This window comes from Procambarus clarkii, chromosome 58 (genome assembly GCF_040958095.1).
Source record: "Procambarus clarkii isolate CNS0578487 chromosome 58, FALCON_Pclarkii_2.0, whole genome shotgun sequence".
Lineage (NCBI taxonomy): Eukaryota > Metazoa > Arthropoda > Malacostraca > Decapoda > Cambaridae > Procambarus > Procambarus clarkii.
Genome location: NC_091207.1, coordinates 33,490,980 through 33,509,523, shown reverse-complemented (window position 1 = coordinate 33,509,523; position 18,544 = coordinate 33,490,980). Strand labels below are relative to the sequence as shown.

The following is an 18,544-nucleotide window of genomic DNA, read 5'->3' as shown; positions in this document are numbered from 1 at the left end:
AGACTTCCTCACAATGTTGAAAAAACCTGATGTGTCAAATACAACATTCCCGCGAGTGTTCGTGTTCTCTGTTTTCGAAGTCAAAGAGAATATCAGCATTCCAGAGACGAAGAATGAGCTGCTCGGTTTGCTCCACAAAGGTGACGCTGCTCCATTCCATAAAAATGTTTGTGCTGCTTGTCACAGTATACCTGGATCACAGGTGAGTACTAGGATATGAAGTGCTGTGAACTCACTCCATGTGTTAGGTAGGGAGTTTCTTTCGCAGGCTTCAAGTGTCCTGAAAAGGATGTACTAATGTAGTTTATCGATACAAATGCATTTTTTGAGACAGCTCCGAAATATATGCTACGTTGGATATACCACGAATACACTGAGTAAACATCTCACACTTCATTTGCAAGTGGGAGGTCGGTCGGCTAGTAGGCTCTGCCATGTTAGAGTTACGTAACCTCCACGTGCAAGTTAGAAGCTTGTAGTGATTTGGGTCAGTTTCAAGTATGTTGTGGATGGTCTCTAGGACCAGTGTCACACTAGAATAGGAAGTTTGAAGCCAGAGTCATGATTGGTATCTGAGTCTAGTGTAACCAGTTGGATGTGTTTTGTAAGTAGTCAGCCCATCAGATGTTGTGTCCATCATTCACTCGCTAAAAACCAAAACCTGGGAACATTAGTGAAATACCATGGATGGTTTCAAGAGTGCCTCCCATGCCCTTGCACCACCCATAGCAGTGCTGTTCAATAAATCCTTAGTGTCATACCTTCCCTGATATCCTTAAAAAAGCAAGAGTAACGCCAGTTCATAAAGGAGGTAACACGGCAGATATAAATAATTACAGACCCATATTGAATCTATCTATATTATCAAAAATATTTGAAAAAATTATTTACAAACAGCTATACTCCTCTCTCGTAAAATTCAATATACTAAATCCCTGTCAATTGTGCTTCCGCTCCCAAGATAGTATCAATGATACAATTGTTAGTCTGCTTGACTTGATCTACTCAGCCCTTGACAAAAGTGAGTTTCCGATTGGACTCTTCATTGACCTGAGAAAGGCCTTTGATACTGTTAATTATAACTACCTTTTACTTAAACTCCACCATTATGGAATCCGTGGCCTTGATCTGAACTATATCCGATCCTATCTTAGTGACAGACACCAATATGTAGCCATCAATGATATAACCTCTCTTACACTACCACTAACTGTAGGGATGCCCAGAGCAGCATCCTAGGACCCCTTCTGTTTCTTATATACATCAATGATCTCCCTAATGTCTCTAACATGCTTGAACCTATACTGTTTGCTGATGATACTACTCTCATCTACTCTGACCCCAACCCACTCATGTTAAATAATGTTTTAAACAATGAATTCAAAAAGTCCACTTGTGGATGTCAACCAACAAACTCACATTAAACATAGAAAAGACCTACTATATCATATTTGGAAACAAATCAACAAATGCAATTCAACTTCAGATAGATAATGTAAACATTAGCAATAAAAATTATGGAAAGTTACTTGGCCTGTACTTAGACAAGAGACTCAACTTCAGCACCCATATACAACACATTATTAAAAAGGTTTCTAAAATAGTTGGTATACTCTCTAAGATCAGATATTATGTACCATACTCTGCTCCCCTCTCGTTCTAATATGCACTTATCTATTCCTATCTTACTTATGGTATCTGTGCTTGGGGTTCAACCTCTGCAAACTACCTCAAGCCCATCATCATCCAGCAAAAATCTTCTATCAGGACAATAACTAACTCTGCCTACAGACAACACACAGCTCCCCAGTTCAAATCCCTAAACATGTTAAACATAAATTCACTCCATACATTCTCTTGTGTAAATTACGTTTATAAAACCCTTTTTCTAAGTGCAAACTCTGTTCTGGAACTCTTCCTGGACAGATGTAATAGAACACATGCCCACCACACCAGACAAAAATATCTCTTTGATATCCCTAGAGTCAAACTTAATCTATGTAAACACTCTATGCAAATAAAGGGACCTAGTCTAAAGGGACCCAGGACTATATGCAACTGAAACTCACACCCTAAAAGTGACTCGAACCCATACTGCCAGGAGCAACGCAACGGGTATGTACAGGACGCCTTAATTCACTTGACCATCTCGACCAGACACAAGGAGGTGATAGCGGAAGCTATTTGAAACCTCCCCCCCCCCCGCCAGCACCTGGATGGTAATCTTGGGCATAGCATTTTATCAAATAACCTCATTCTTTGGGGCACATGTGAGGAACACAAATGCGAACAAGCCTGAATGGTCCCCAGGACTATAAGCAACTGAAAACTCACACCCCAGAAGTGACTCGAACCCATACTGCCAGGAACAACGCAACTGGTATGAACAGGACGCCTTAATCCACTTGACCATCTCGACCGGACATAAGGAGGCGATAGCCGAAGCTATTTGAAAGACCCTCACGCCAACCCGGATGGTAATCTTGGGCATAGCATTTTATCAAATCACCTCATTCTTTGGGGCACACGTGAGGAACACAAATGCGAACAAGCCTGAATGGTCCCCAGGACTATATGCAACTGAAAACTCACACCCCAGAAGTGACTCGAACCCATACTGCCAAGAACAACGCAACTGGTATGTACAGGACGCCTTAATCCACTTGACCATCTCGACCGGACATAAGGAGGTGATAGCCGAAGCTATTTGAACCACCCGTCTGCCGGCACCCGGATGGTAATCTTGGGTATAGCATTTTATCAAATCACCTCATTCTTTGGGGCACACGTGAGGAACACAAATGCGAACAAGCCTGAATGGTCACCAGGACTATATGCAACGGAAAACTCACACCCCTGAAGTGAATCGAACCCATACTGCCAGGAGGAATGCAACTGGTATGTACAGGACGCCTTAATCCACTTGACCATCTCAACCGGACATAAGGAGGTGATAGGCGAAGCTATTTGAAAGACCCTCCCGCCAACCCGGATGGTAATGTTGGGCATAGCATTTCATCAAATCACCTGAGTCTTTGGGGCACACGTGAGGAACACAAATGCGAACAAGCCTGAAAGGTCCCAGGACTATATACAACGGAAAACTCACACCCCAGAAGTGACTCGAACCCATACGGCCAGGAGCAAGGCAACTGGTATGTACAGGATGCCTTAATCCACTTGACCATCTCGACCGGACATAAGGAGGTGATAGCCAAAGCTATTTGAACCAGCCCCTCGCCGGCACCCGGATGGTAATCTTGGGCATAGCATTTTATCAAATCACCTCATTCTTTGGGGAACACGTGAGGAACACAAATGCGAACAAGCCTGAATGGTCCCAGGACTATATGAAACTGAAAACTCACACCCCAGAAGTGACTCGAGCCCACACGGCCAGGAGCAAGGCAACTGGTATGTACAGGATGCCTTAACCCGCTTGACCATCTCGATTGGACATAAGGAGGTGATAGCCGAAGCTATTTGAACCAGCCCCCCGCCGGCACCCAAATGGTAATCTTGGGCATAGCATTTTATCAAATCACCTCATTCTTTGAGGCACACATGAGGAACAGAGATGCGAACAAGCCTGAATGGTCCCCAGGACTATATGCAACTGAAAACTCACACCCCAGAAGTGACTCGAACCCATACTGCCAGGAGCAACGCAACTGGTTTGTACAAGACGCCTTAATCCACTTGACCATCTCGACCCGATATAAGGAGGTGATAGCAGAAGCTATTTGAACCACCCCCTCCCCCCGGCTAGCACCCAGATGGTAATCTTGGGCATAGCATTTTATCAAATCACCTCATTCTTTGAGGCACACATGAGGAACAGAGATGCGAACAATCCTGAATGGTCCCCAGGACTATATGCAACTGAAAACTCACACCCCAGAAGTGACTCGAACCCATACTGCCAGGAGCAACGCAACTGGTTTGTACAAGACGCCTTAATCCACTTGACCATCTCGACCCGATATAAGGAGGTGATAGCCGAAGCTATTTGAACCACCCCCTCCCCCCGGCTAGCACCCAGATGGTAATCTTGGGCATAGCATTTTATCAAATCAACTCATTCTTTGGGGCACACGTGAGGAACACAAAAGCGAACAAGCCTGAATGGTCACCAGGACTATATGCAACTGAAAACTCCCACCCCAGAAGTGAATCGAACCCATACTGCCAGGAGCAACGCCACTGGTATGTACAAGACATCTTAATCCACTTGACCATCTCGACCGGATATAAGGAGGTGATAGCCGAAGCTATTTGAAAGACCCTCCCGCCAACCCGGATGGTAAACTTGGGCATAGCATTTTATCAAATCACCTCATTCTTTGGGGCTCACGAGAGGAACACAAATGTGAACAAGTCTGAATGGTCCCCAGGACTATATACAACTGAAAACTCACACCCCAGAAGTGACTCGAACCCATACGGCCAGGAGCAAGGCAACTGGTATGTACAGGACGCCTTAATCCACTTGACCATCTCAACCGGACATAAGGAGGTGATAGGCGAAGCTATTTGAAAGACCATCCCGCCAACCCGGATGGTAATCTTGGGCATAGCATTTTATCAAATCACCTCAGTCTTTGGGGCACACGTGAGGAACACAAATGCGAACAAGTCTGAATGGTCCCAGGACTATATACAACTGAAAACTCACACCCCAGAAGTGACTCGAACCCATACGGCCAGGAGCAAGGCAATTGGTATGTACAGGACGCCTTAATCCACTTGACCATCTCGACCGGACATAAGGAGGTGATAGCCGAAGCTATTTGAACCAGCCCCCCGCCGGCACCCAGATGGTAATCTTGGGCATAGCATTTTATCAAATCACCTCAGTCTTTGGGGCACACGTGAGGAACACAAATGCGAACAAGTCTGAATGGTCCCAGGACTATATACAACTGAAAACTCACACCCCACAAGTGACTCGAACCCATACTGCCAGGAGCAACGCAACTGGTTTGTACAAGACGCCTTAATCCACTTGACCATCTCGACCCGATATAAGGAGGTGATAGCCGAAGCTATTTGAACCCCCCCCCCCCCCCGCCAGCACCCAGATGGTAATCTTGTGCATAGCATTTTATCAAATCAACTCATTATTTGGGGCACACGTGAGGAACACAAATGCGAACAAGCCTTAATGGTCATATATGCAACTGAAAACTTACACCCCAGAAGTGACTCGAACCCATTCTGCCAGGAGCACTCTGCAACTGGTGTACAGGACACCTTAACCACTCGACCATCACGACCGGACAAAAGATGATGGTAGCCGAGGCTAATTCTCCTTCATCTCGCTGGCACTCTGATGGTTGTCTTGGACATAGTATTTTATCAAGTCACCTCATTCTTTGGGGCACGCGTGAGGAACACAAATGCAAACAAGTGTGAATGGTCACCAGTCATATAGTAGTAGTAGTAGTAGGCATCCTTCAGTCTCGGGAGACTATGGAGTTGCGCCCTAGTTGTCTAATCCTGGTGCAGCGTCTGGTGTGACTGATGAGGCCAATCCGAGAGTGGCAGTCCATCCCACACCGAGCACAAACGAAGTCCGATTCTGGTCTGTCTTCCTGGCTACCGGCTTTCCTTCTCTGTCTCTTAGCCTCCAATTCCTTGGCAAGTGACTCCTCGAACTTGGAGAGACCTCTTTGAACAGACTGCCTCCAGGCTGAACGGTCTGCAGCCAGTGTCTCCCATATAACAAGATCGACGTCCATGGCTTTCAGGTCCCTTTTGCATACGTCTTTGTACCGTAGATGGGGCTTGCCTGTTGGACGCTTTCCCTGCCTCAGCTCTCCGTACAGGAGATCCTTGGGGATCCTGCCGTCACCCATTCGCACAACGTGCCCGAGCCAGCGCATTCGTCTCTGTTTCATCATTGTGTACATGCTGGTGATTCTTGCTCTCCCCAAGACGTTGTTGTTTGTCACCTTGTCCTGCCAGGTGATGTCCAAGATGTGTCTAAGGCAGCGCATGTGGTAGGCATTCAGCTGTCTTTCCTGACGGGCACGGAGTGTCCAAGACTCACTGCCATAAAGGAGAGTGCTCAGGACACAGGATCTGTAAACCTGAATCTTAGTATACTCAGTTAGCCTATTGTTGGCCCACACTCTCTTTGTCAGTCTGGACATGGTAGTAGATGCCTTACCGATGCGTTTGTTTAGCTCCGTATCAAGAGAGAGGGAGTCAGAGATTGTGGAGCCCAGGTACACGAAGTCGTGAACGACTTCCAGTTTGGAATCAGAGATGCCGATGTCAGGTGGGGAGTCCACTCCTTGTCCCATGACTTGTGTTTTCTTCAGACTGATGGTGAGTCCGAAAGTCTGAGAGGCCTCGCTGAAGCGGGTTATGAGCCGTTGGAGGTCTTCAGCTGAGTGGGCAGTGACTGCTGCGTCGTCGGCAAAAAGGAAGTCGCACAGACACCTCAGCCGAACCTTCGTCTTGGCTCTCAGCCTGGTGAGGTTAAAGAGCTTTCCATCCAACCTCGTCCGGAGGTAAATGCCTTCCGTGACAGATCCGAAAGCGTGCAGCAGCATAACTGCGAAGAAAATCCCGAATAGGGTTGGAGCCAGTACGCAGCCCTGCTTTACTCCACTTCGGATGTCAAAGGCGTCTGATGTTAGGCCATCAAAGACCACGGTGCCCCTCATGTTCTCATGGAAAGATCTGATGATGCTGAGGAGCCTGGGTGGGCATCCGATCTTGGGGAGGATCTTGAACAGGCCATCCCTGCTGACGAGGTCGAAGGCCTTCGTCAGATCTATGAAGGCTACGAAGAGTGGCTGCTTCTGTTCCCTGCATTTCTCCTGCAGTTGTCTGAGGGAAAAGACCATGTCGATGGTGGACCTGCCAGCTCTGAATCCGCATTGTGATTCCAGTCATATACACATCTGAAAACTCACACCCCAAAAGTGACTTGAACCCATACTGCCAGGAGCACTCTGCAAATGGTGTACAGGACACCTTAACCACTCGACCATCACAACCGGACAAAAGATGATGATAGCCGAGGCTAATTCTCCATCATCTCGCAGGCACTCTGAAGGTAATCTTGGGCATAGCATTTTTATCAAATCACCTCATTCTTTGGGGCACACGTGTGGAACACAAATGCGAACAAGCCTGCATCTGCTACAACATTAACATATATTCCAAAAAGCATCCCGCCACAAAACAATAGCCAAACTCTCAAATCTAAGTCAATAATACTCCAGAAACTATTCTAACATGTCATTATATCCTCTTTTTTATATCTTCGTCTCTCCAAGGAGGAAACAGATCACTTTCACCTACGGTCATTAAGATTGTCTATGAATACCCAAGAGAAGATAACCAAGTTCGCCTGCCTCATCCAGCAAAAAACACCAACAACTAAATTTGTAACAAAAACATATTGAAAACTTCCAACATCAGAGCACAAATCAAAATGTAAAATTTAACAAGGAAATACAGCAGGCACTATTCGAGTCATCCCCAGCCATGAAGAAATGTCTTCACACAATTCTGCCACAGCAGAAGCTCTACAGAACAGACACTCACACTCATACGAAACAATATCATACCATGAGCATATGACACCAGATTAGACCCATCAGTTGTTGGCGAACCTGAAATCTATAATGACACTTATTATTTTCCACCTAGGTTAGCAGGTGGCTTTACAAGAAAAAATGCCAACATGTCAAGCAATGGCTTAGCCCGGTACTTGGTGATGCTGCATGAGGTCTTCTTACAGAACTCATAAGACTTGTCAACACGTTCATAATGGTATACCAGAGGTCATCAACCCACTTTTTATTTTTTGGTGCTTACCGCTGTACACTTAATAAGATAGACGGGGCCATGCCAATCACGGTTGGCAACATTATCTTACGCCTCGTTGTTCAGGCATTATCAGCCAACAAGCGGCTCAATTGGTGAAGCCAAATCAACTTCAATTGGTGGTCCACAAGATTGTGAAGCTGCCGCTCGTTCAGAACGAGCATACATCGGCAACATCTCTGACCGAAAGTCTCTAATCAAACTGGACATTATAAATGCCTTCAACACGGTCCGAAGAGATGCAGTGCTCCGTGTTGTATATTGCCACTTCCGTCCTCTTTGCCCATTCATTCTATCGTGCTACAGTAGTGAATCAAAGTTATTCTCTGGCAAACATGAAATCAGATCAAGAGAAGGTGTCCAGCAAGGGGATTTCTTAAAAGAAATCACCAAAAGTTTGTAACTGTTATTGGACGATTGCAGATCGTCCAGGAACAGTTACAAACTTTTGGTAGTTTCTATTAAGAAAATCGTGTTAGAAATAGCTGTCAACCTTCCCCTTAATGACTGTCAGATTAAACAAGAAACTCTTCCAGTCAGACTCGGTGGCCTTGGTGTCCATATTGTTACCCATTTTGCTGTTTCATCCTTCCTGTCTCTCCCTTCAGCATCAGATGACCTGATGATGGAAATTTTACCTGATAATTTAGGTGACTTACAAGAATACATGACACATACTGAACAGAATGCATCACTAATTGGGATACCCTGGCAACCACAGCAATCAGACCAACACTACCAAAAATCAACAAACTATCCACCTGGAACAGCCCCATCGTGGACAAAGAGACTACAACTTTGCTGTAGACAACAACAATACCCAGTAACATGCTCACCTCTCAACCATATATGCTCCCCATGCAGTGGATTTCCTTTTGGCATTCCCTATGTTACAGGTATACATTTCTGGATCTGCAGTGGCTTTGTATTGCAGCTGCCTTGCTGTTCTAATCCACACTCTATGTAAGTGTGTTTGTGGCAAAGCAGATGTGGAGCCATCATCAAGTAGAGCCTTTCCTCTGCCCAGCGTCCAGTAGGGAGAGAGCCTCGTCTTCTAATATCCCATCACTTTTCTGACTTTGCTGGTCAACTGGATGGAATCACACTACACCTGTGGAGGAATGACAGACAACTGGTGTGGGACTGTACTTGTAGACCGTCCTTGGCAGCCACATAAACATTACCCTCTCTGTTGGTCAAGCTGCGGCCACACACATGTTTTGTGTGTGTGTGTGTGTGTGTGATGCTGGGTCGGCAACCTGTCACCAATTGCTGGAAAAGTTGTCAATAGACTTCTTTTTAAATGCTATGGTAGCATCATTTTTTTGCTTTTTAATATCAGCAGTCTTCACCAAAACATTTAATTGTTAAATAATCCACATCTCATTGAATCATGTTTAAAAAAACGCATTAATGTAAAGTAATTCATATAAATATTCAAACTACATTTTCTGGAAGGAGTGGTCGGAGGCCCCAGTGAAGCCAGGCATGACTGTATTCCAAATTGGTAAACGAACGCCGCCTTTCCAGTCCTGGGAGCCTTTCTTCGTGGGCACCAACCTCGACCCTCTCTATGATGATAGACTCACCTGGGAAGGCATGAGTAACAAAATGACTCAGGTTAGTACAAATTATGCCACTCTCTTTTCCCTCTCTGTCTCTCACTTCTTTTTGTCTCTCACTCTTCTCTGTCTCTCACTCCTTTTTGTCTCTCACTCTTCTCTGTATGTCTCTCTCTCTCTCTCTCTCTCTCTCTCTCTCTCTCTCTCTCTCTCTCTCTCTCTCTCTCTCTCTCTCTCTCTCTCTCTCTCTCATTCTCTCTCACACTCTCTCTCTCTCTCTCCCCCCCTTTCTCTCTCTCTCTCTCTGTCTCTCTGTCTCTCTTTCTCTGTCTCTCTCTCTCTCCCCCCTTTCTCTCTCTCTCTCTCTCTGTCTCTCTTTCTTTCTCTCTCTCTCTCTCTGTCTCTGTCTCTCTTTCTCTCTCTCTCTGTCTCTGTCTCTCTTTCTCTCTCTCTCTCTCTCTCTCTCTCTCTCTCTCTCTCTCTCTCTCTCTCTCTCTCTCTCTCTCTCTCTCTCTCTCTCTCTCTCTCTCTCTCTCTCTCCCCCTTTCTCTCTCTCTCTCTCTCTCTCTCTTTCTTTCTCTCTCTCTCTCTCTCTCTCTCTCTCTCTCTCTCTCTCTCTCTCTCTCTCTCTCTCTCTCTCTCTCTCTCTCTCTCTCTGTCTCTCTCTCTCTCTCTCTCCCTCTCTCTCTCTCTCTCTCTCTCTCTCCCCCTTTCTCTCTCTCTCTCTCTCTCTCTCTTTCTTTCTCTCTCTCTCTCTCTCTCTCTCTCTCTCTCTCTCTCTCTCTCTCTCTCTCTCTCTCTCTCTCTCTCTCTCTCCCTCTCTCTCTCTCTCTCTCTCTCTCTCTCTCTCTCTCTCTCTCTCTCTCTCTCTCTCTCTCTCTCTCTCTCTCTCTCTCTCTCTCTCTCTCTCTCTCTCTCTTTCCTCGGGACTAGAATAAACTTTGTGTATATTCACTGAGAAGTTGGGTACACTTCAAGGCGTATATATATATCTTTCCAATGAGAAAGATTTCTTGAGCACTGATAATGAACACGAGCTGAGAGTTCTCTGTGTTTATGCAACCTTCCTTCATCTGGCGTCCGTAACTCCTTGTCCCTCATGGACAATCTTCCATAAAATACTTTGCCAGACTTCGTCATCATGAACTAGTTAATTAAATATTATAAAAAATCATTACACTACGAAATAAGGTCGAATTACTCCCAGGTTATTTGCCACAGATTATTTCAAGCAGTTATTAATTTTATCTCGTTGAGTCACTCCGTAAGAAATGCAACTGTTTTGTCTACTCAGTAACACAGACTCGAGTGACAGACTTTATTATCAAGACCGAGGCACAGGAAATGTCAGTATTATTCTGCCATATTTCTTGCTAATATATTGTATTTTTTTTAACGATTGCGTAAAGAATGTGACGTATTACGAGAGAGGCTGGATCGCGTCTGAATTAATTAAGAAAGGATATTTATTATTACTATTAACTGAATTGAACTGAACTGATTATCTTTTGTATTAAATGTGCTGATAAATTAAAAGACTTAAAGTGCCAGTTGCACTCTTATCTTCACTGTTCCCTCATACAAAGGGGTGAATCCTCTTCTCCCTCATCACTGGCATCTTACCTAGGGTATCGTTGGCTTCCTCGCTTCCTACTCTTACGAAAGCCACGTTACCACCGTGCTTGGGTCGGCCACATTCTCGAGCACAGAGTCCCCGACCTCCACAATTAAAGCATCGGCCGCCTTCCCTGGGCGACCCGCTACCAGTCACCCTGGTAGCACCAACGGCAGACGTACCCTGGGTCCTCTTTGGACTCCCCGTCGTCGGTTCTCTGGCAGTAGCTCCTGCTACAGAGTTAGGTCCGCCACTAACACATTGGGGCCTCCTCCCAGCGTCCCTCGAGCTCCTGAACCGGGGGTTCACTTCACTGGGTAAGCTCTTGAGAGAGCCCCGCCCGTCCTCGCTCTTCCTGAACTCTTGAAGTTCCCTCCAAACCATGGGTAAGGCGAGTGTCAGGGCGGTCCCTCCCTACGGAGATGTAGTGCCTCGTTGACCAGACCACACACTAGAAGGTGAAGGGACGACGATGTTTCGGTTTCTTCGACGACACAATCGACTTGAGAATGGTCCAGGACGGACCGAAACCTCGTCGTCCCTTCACCTTCTAGTGTGTGATCTGCTCAACATACTTTAGCCACGTTATTGTGACTCATCGCCTGCATGTAGTGCCTCTTCCAGCATGTCGGCTCTGTCCACGGCAGCTTTAAGGTCCTTAATTCCTGCCTCTTTCACTTTGACCTTGAGTTCTGGATGGAGCATCGACATGAACTTTTCCATCACAATCAACTACTTCAGGTCCTCCATCGTTTCCACCTCTTCGGCTTTCAGCCACCTGAGAAACTTGCGCTCCATGCCACAAGCAGTCTCAGCATACGACCTCCCCGATGCTCTTTTGCACTCACGAAAACGTTTCCGGTAGACCTCCATAGTCAGTCTGTATGAGTGGAGCACCGCCTTCGTGATTGTGTCGTACCTGGCACACTCCTCAGTGTCTAACATGTTATAAGCCTCTTTCGCTTCACCGGTCAGTCTGCTCTGCACCAACGCATACTAGTCCTCTTCCGGCTATTTCTTCAATGTTGCTATCCTCTTGAAATGGTTGAAGAAAGCCTCGGCCTCTAGAGATTCAAAGGTTGGTAGGTCGTACTTCCTTGCCTTGAGGTCGTCCCGGCGTGCAGGTACCGAGACTAGCCCGTGTTCAACACGTCTCAGCTCGACCTCCTTGTTCACTTCTACCTCGGCTCGGCGCATCTGGAGCTGAACCTTACGTCGCAGCTGTGCCTCTCTCTCTTCTTGCTACAACTGTGCCTCTCTCTCTCTCTCGTCCCTTATATTGCTGCTGCGCCTCCCTCTCCCGCTCTTCACGCTGTGGCTGTGCTTCTCTCTCTCGCCCCTCAAGTATTAGGGGCATAAGCCCCCTTACCTGCAAATCTTATAAATGATAATTTCTCCATAAATAAGTAATCTATTTAGTAGCCTCTTATATCAAATGACTCCCTGCATCTCAGGAGTGAACCTGCAAGGTACGAGAATATGACTCTTAACGCTGGCATTAGGGAGAAATAAGGAGAGGGCACCGTAACATTGCTGAGTATAGAAGTGCATTGTATTACCACCTTCCTCTGGTGAGGAAGGTGGTAATACATTGACGTACACTCTTTCCATGCATGAAGCTATATATCTAGGGATACAACACGTTACTAATTCTGTAAAGAAGACGGTAACTCCAGTCTCCCCGGGTGATGTAGCTTTGTCTTTATGTAGAGCAGAGTCTACATCCTCTTCAGTAAAAAAACATGTCAGTCATCCTCTTGATGAAGCATTAAGTCAAGGAGCCTTACTCTATCAGCATATCTATTATTTAACTCATTCTGTGTGAGTAGAGGAAGCCTGTCAAAGCTGGAAATTGTGGCCCAAGCATCAATAAGCTCATTTGCTCTGTGCAGATGATTAGGGTGCGAGATCTCTGCAGTTTTTTTCCCTTTAATCTTGTTTATATCCTTCCATGCCCGGCTTAGTTGCGTGTGAGAATTGAGATCGATGACAAAAGTTTCCCAGTCTGTCTGCCTCAGCTCTACCATACGTAGAGCTTAAGCATTTCAGCAGTGCGGGTCCTTCTATAAGTTAGTCCAATTCTTCTGGCAGTGCGTTTTACTGTATATAATTTGGAATCATTATAATAGGCAAAAGTGTAATTTGGATTACGTGGCCTGGACGATGGATTAAGTGATTCTATAAACTGTTCGATAGTACCTGTGAGTTCATTGTTAAAATCTTTAACTGAAGAAGGCTCAGATGAACTGTACCATTCTGACACATAAGCAACAAAATTGTTGCTTTTGTGTCAAATAGAGCTTCCGATGCTTACAGTGGCTAATATGGACAGATGATCAGACGCCATATCTGACACTATTAAAGAGACGCAGACGGTGTGGGAGACGTTGAAACCGAGACATAGATCAAGAATACCTCCATAGATATTCGTCGGTTTAAGGCCACCCACACTCTGTGCATCATTGTGACTACCTAATAGTGACAACAGTTGGTTGCCGTTACGATTACTGAGCTATGAATTACCAATATTCCTAAGTCTAGCGTTATAATCACCTGTAATGTTGGTAGGCTCAGTCTGAATACAGATAGGAAGGTCAGTATAATTAAACTTATCACTAGGAGCATACAGGTTAAAGATATTGAGGGCAGAGTTCCCCACGTAGATCCTCACACCATGATACTGAAGCCCTTTGGTTGACTTGGCTGGGAGTGGCTGGTGAGGAAGGGATTTCTTAACATACAAAATACAAGAGTGACTGGATTTAAGGTTATAGACAGCAAAGGAGAGTAATTTAGGGGGGAGTGGAGACCTGGTGGGAACTCTGCACTCCTGAAGGCAGACGACATCAATGGGCTCGGTCGTCACTTTGTGGTGATCAGGAATGCTATGTTCCAACTGAGGATACGAAGCACCGTTGTATTGGGGGAAGTTTGTGGAGGGATCCATAGTTGATATCTAATTTTTTGTCCACAAGAGCTTATATGTGTGTTTGTGTAATTTACTGTCCCTTTGCTTTGCTTTGTATCACTCCTGGTATCCCTCTAAGTTCTGTGATGCAGCTGGCTGCAAGGCAATACAGCTGCAATACACTGTCTCTCGTATGAATTCTTTGACTATTTATGAATTCTGTGGGAGATTTATGAATTCATATTTATTTATGAATTCTATTTATGAATTCTGTTTTAAGGGATTTGGAAGCACTGTTTTTAAAAGGCTTTCCAGTTCCGCAAGTCCTAGTTGTGATATATCAAACCCACTAGCTAGACGAGTGGTGGTATTTAAGTCACCAGGTGTGTGAGCCTCGCTCACTATACTGCTCTCAGTCCTGGCTGCTGACTGTGGGTTACTGTCCAGGTCACTATACTCATATACTCACTATGTTCTTCGCGATGACAACGACAGCGCTGCTGTACTTCCTTCAGCATCTGCTCATACGTCTGTTTAACTGTTACCATAGCTGCTTCATGCTGATGGCGAATCTCTTCTAACTCAAGTCCCCGAGTGTGCTCAACAGGTCTGGAGAGCATTTACCACACAGACAAACGTTTCACAGACAAATCACCGAGAGCAACACAAGGTTTCGCTTGACACAAATAGTAGAGATTTTATACTTTCAGTCGGCTAGCGTTGACACATTCACTTCCAATACATATTTCCTTAAATTAACAGCTGGATGAGGCTGTATTAGCTACACTGACTCAGGCATGGCATAGCTGGGCTGGTGGAAGGCATAGATGGCAGTCTTCTCCCACAAGCACTCCCACATGTGTCAGGTTTATTGTTTGACATAACAGCGTGCAGGTACACGTGAGATACACTTGAGACGCAAAGGTTGTAGGGCGCTTCATGTGATGGCTCGGAGCATGAAGGTGGACTCTTGATGTAGTGACTCGGAGCATGAAGGTGGACTCCTGATGTGGTGGCTAGGAGCGCGGTTCTATCGTAGTTTCTCACTTTAGACTCCAAATCAAGTAAATAACGTGGTCGTCTTTCTGAAACTATCGGCATTTGACTTGGATTCGCACATAGTGGGATTAACTGCTTTATGAGCTTCTAGAGGTTATCGATACTAATTGGGTCATTATTAATTTGATGCACAATCCCCTTTTCAGAACTGATGACCAGAAAGAACTCCAGTTAATACCCATAAACGGCCCAGTGCTCCTGGACAGAGTGGGGGGACCTGGAACCCGACCTCAGGTGGGGTTCCCACTCCTAGTACTCACTGACTATTACTCGAATCCATACTACTCTAATTCATGCTTGTCTATGCCAGTTATACCTGAAAGGGATGAAAGCTTCGCATCTCCTTCGTCCACTGTCTCTTCCAGATGAGACCGCTAGGCAGGGTCTTGTGCTGGTGATGGTACTGAGGGAGCTATAATGCCTGACCTTCTGGCCTGGAGTCTGATGTTTTGACCAGTCGCCAAGTCTGCCAGCACCTTTGTGTAATCTTGAGGCTCGAACTGTGAAGCGGCCTTGTAGTGAACTCCCCAAAATCCATCCCACAGTGATAATGTCTCCGTTGACCCTATGTGGCAGATTAGTAACAATCATCTCTTTAGGCCTCGGTAGGTGGTAGAGATATGGAACACAGATGACTGAAACACAAATTTTTGTCAAATTTACTCAAACTAAAGCTGTAATGCAAAATTTGAACAGAATCCTGGTCACTGAGGCCGAAGTAAAGAAAAACAATTATCAAAATCAGACAATTAACAGTGAAGTACTTAACTAAATAAGTTCCAACAAAAGACGACTGCTGACAGGTGAAGGATATGTCCACCTTCTGCACTGGTTGGAGGTTCACCGTAAGGGAGCCTTTCAGTCCCTCGGCCTCAACCTCGCGAGGAAATATTCATCCATCATAATCAACTTGCCCCTTGTAATAAATAAATTATAAGTGTCTAGCAACGTCCACAACTACTACGTGACTGGGTGATCCTCTTTTAGGTAATTGCCTGCTCCTTGCGGATGGTCCCATGATACTGGGCTCTTCTGTATGAGTTTTTCTGTAATAAACTTTCCAACCATCCGCCGATATCTGAGAGCATGATACTTGTGTGACTCACTCGAGCGAATCGGTATGCCAGGTGTACCAAACACGTCTTCTTCTCCAGTCTACATCGGTGTGAGGGTATTTATTTTTTATTGTTTTCTTCCTACAACAACCTGCAATTGCATGGGACTGCACCAACACCGGTGGTGGTCACACTGCATGAGGTCACGTTGCAGAGAATAACAACAGGCGAGAGCAACTGCCGAGGTTCACTGTATCTCAGGTGTCAGGGTGTGGGGCTTGCAACTGCCAGGGCTCCCTGGTGGACACACCAGATGTAAGGTTCTGGTCAACTCTCATCACCAACCCAGCATACTAGGTCACCGTCGTTAGTCCCTCAACTGCTTAAGCAATCTAGTAATGAATTATCACACCGAATTTGTATTCAGTATTTGAGGCTATGGGGTCTTGATACCCTGAGCCAACCCAATTAAAACAAGTAGCAATAATTAAATAACAGAAAATAATGGGGCAGTACTCAGAAAAAGGGATGACGGAAAGTCACGTGTACAGCAAAATAAATTGGTTCAATAAACTTACTCATTAATATACTTTGACATGAAGCTACGTAACGTTAATCTAAAGTGTCGCTTTCAACAGCTAAACAATACCATTGGCAGCAAAACACGGTCCTATCACTCTGAATGGTAAGAATGAGACCTCAGTTTACACTTTACTGGACTAGATGATCACAACCGTGCACTGACATGTGTTTACTCACCCACACATGACGGTCACCCTTGAATGGCGTGTCACCCTTGAGAGGTGTGTCACCCGTGAGAGGCGTGTTACACTCGAAGTGTCATCACTGTATATTTATGCACAGCGAGGGAGCTCAAGCTAGTAATAAAAGCTTTGTTGTTACTTACAATATCCTGCCCGAGAGAGACCCAACTAAGAGTATGTAGCTCAGATTCCGACACCATGTTATAGAATCAAAGTAATTTCTCTTCAGCGTATACAGAAATGAGCGATTAAGTTAATCCAGGCACTAGAAACCTTCCTAATGAAAGCAGGCTAAGTAAACACTATTTCCCTTGGCAGAAGGTCTTAGAGAACGAGGAGAGATGAGTAATGGTTACAAATGCCCTTTTAAAACGAGCAAAATAACTATAAACATTTAAGTCAAAACTTGAACAGATTCAATGTATTAAATTTGATGAAGTTTAGATGCCGAAAAGAAATAGGAAAACTCTGATCTGGAAACGGAGTTTCAGCTCTGAGGAATATATTACCAAATGCAATAACAGAAGCACACACATGATAGCTTCAAGCATAGGCTGGATAAATGCAAAGTTGTGCAATACACCTCACCCTTGAGTAAACAACTGGAAAGGATTTACCACAAGTGACAAATGGAGCAATTTCAATGCTCATATAATGCCATATTTGTACTTCTATGTAATTCACTTTGGCATCTTGTCTGATATATTCAAACATCCTGTAAATTAACTACAAATGACACAAAGTTTGGTACAATACATTTCAGGTATTAGACGTTCACATTAAAATACACAAAATGTAGGGGAAGATAAGAACACAATCCTTGAGATATCCACATTAAAGTGAGTTTCAGTTTGCTACAAGAAGTTCTTATGGTTCAGGAATCCTAGTGATCCAAACAGTGAAATCACATACATGTTTTCATCAGTTTTGTTTGGTGCTACTTCTTCACCTTTTCTGCTTCAAGTAACCTTAGATACGCACTTGAAGAAGTCTAATAGCCCAAATAAAACTGAAATTAGCAACAACCTGAATGTGGACAATTTTCAAGGAACAACAAGAAGGTAAAGTCACTTATGTAAATATATACAACAATAATAGTTCCTTACCTCGAATATATATACTTCATGACCTTGTGATGCATTTAACCTTTGTCTCCTCCTGCCCACCCCACCAGGCATACATCATGTGCCTGCACGACTACGAGTTCCACGTGCTGGACAACGCCTTCCTCGTGCACCGGCCGGGCATCAAGGTGTATCGCACGGAGCCTGCCAGGGAGGCAGTTGTGGGCCCCCAGAACATCTTAATCCACAACAAGATCCAGCATCAATACGATGTCCTCTTCGGCTCTGGCAAAAATTGTTCTATATGACAAAAGAGTTGGACAGAGAGAGTGACATTGTCAATAGTGTATGGAGTGACTTTGTCAATAGTGTATGGATGTGAGGCTCATGTGCTATACACAGATTATTCTCACATTTGTAGAAGCATTTCAGGAGTGTATTTTATGTGAAATAAAAGTTTTTATTGTCTTTTTATATTTTGTTTTATTGTGTCTGATCAGGGATGTCTGTAGATAGCGGAACTGCGACAGGAGCACTGTCTTCTCCAATCAAGACGTTTTCTTGAGCGAAACTATGCTTCTTAATGCACGAATCAATATTGATTGGGTCATGTGACACTGAGCACCTCACAGCGTCATGGCACTGAGCACCTCACAGCATCATGTGACACTG

At 44.9% G+C, this 18,544-nt stretch overlaps 1 protein-coding gene across 1 annotated transcript in view; it reads left to right on the top strand.

The window, feature by feature from the left end:
* The window catches only part of LOC138353612 (beta-1,4-glucuronyltransferase 1-like), a 31,403-nt gene extending 13,059 nt beyond the window's left edge, over positions 1–18,344 (top strand). The window contains exons 3-5 of the mRNA XM_069306811.1: positions 3–202; positions 9,304–9,465; positions 17,983–18,344. Of these exons, the coding sequence (XP_069162912.1) occupies positions 3–202; positions 9,304–9,465; positions 17,983–18,180 (560 nt within the window). The 3' untranslated portion in view covers positions 18,181–18,344. The remainder of the gene's footprint in view (positions 1–2; positions 203–9,303; positions 9,466–17,982) is intronic.
* The last annotated feature ends 200 nt before the right edge of the window (positions 18,345–18,544 follow it).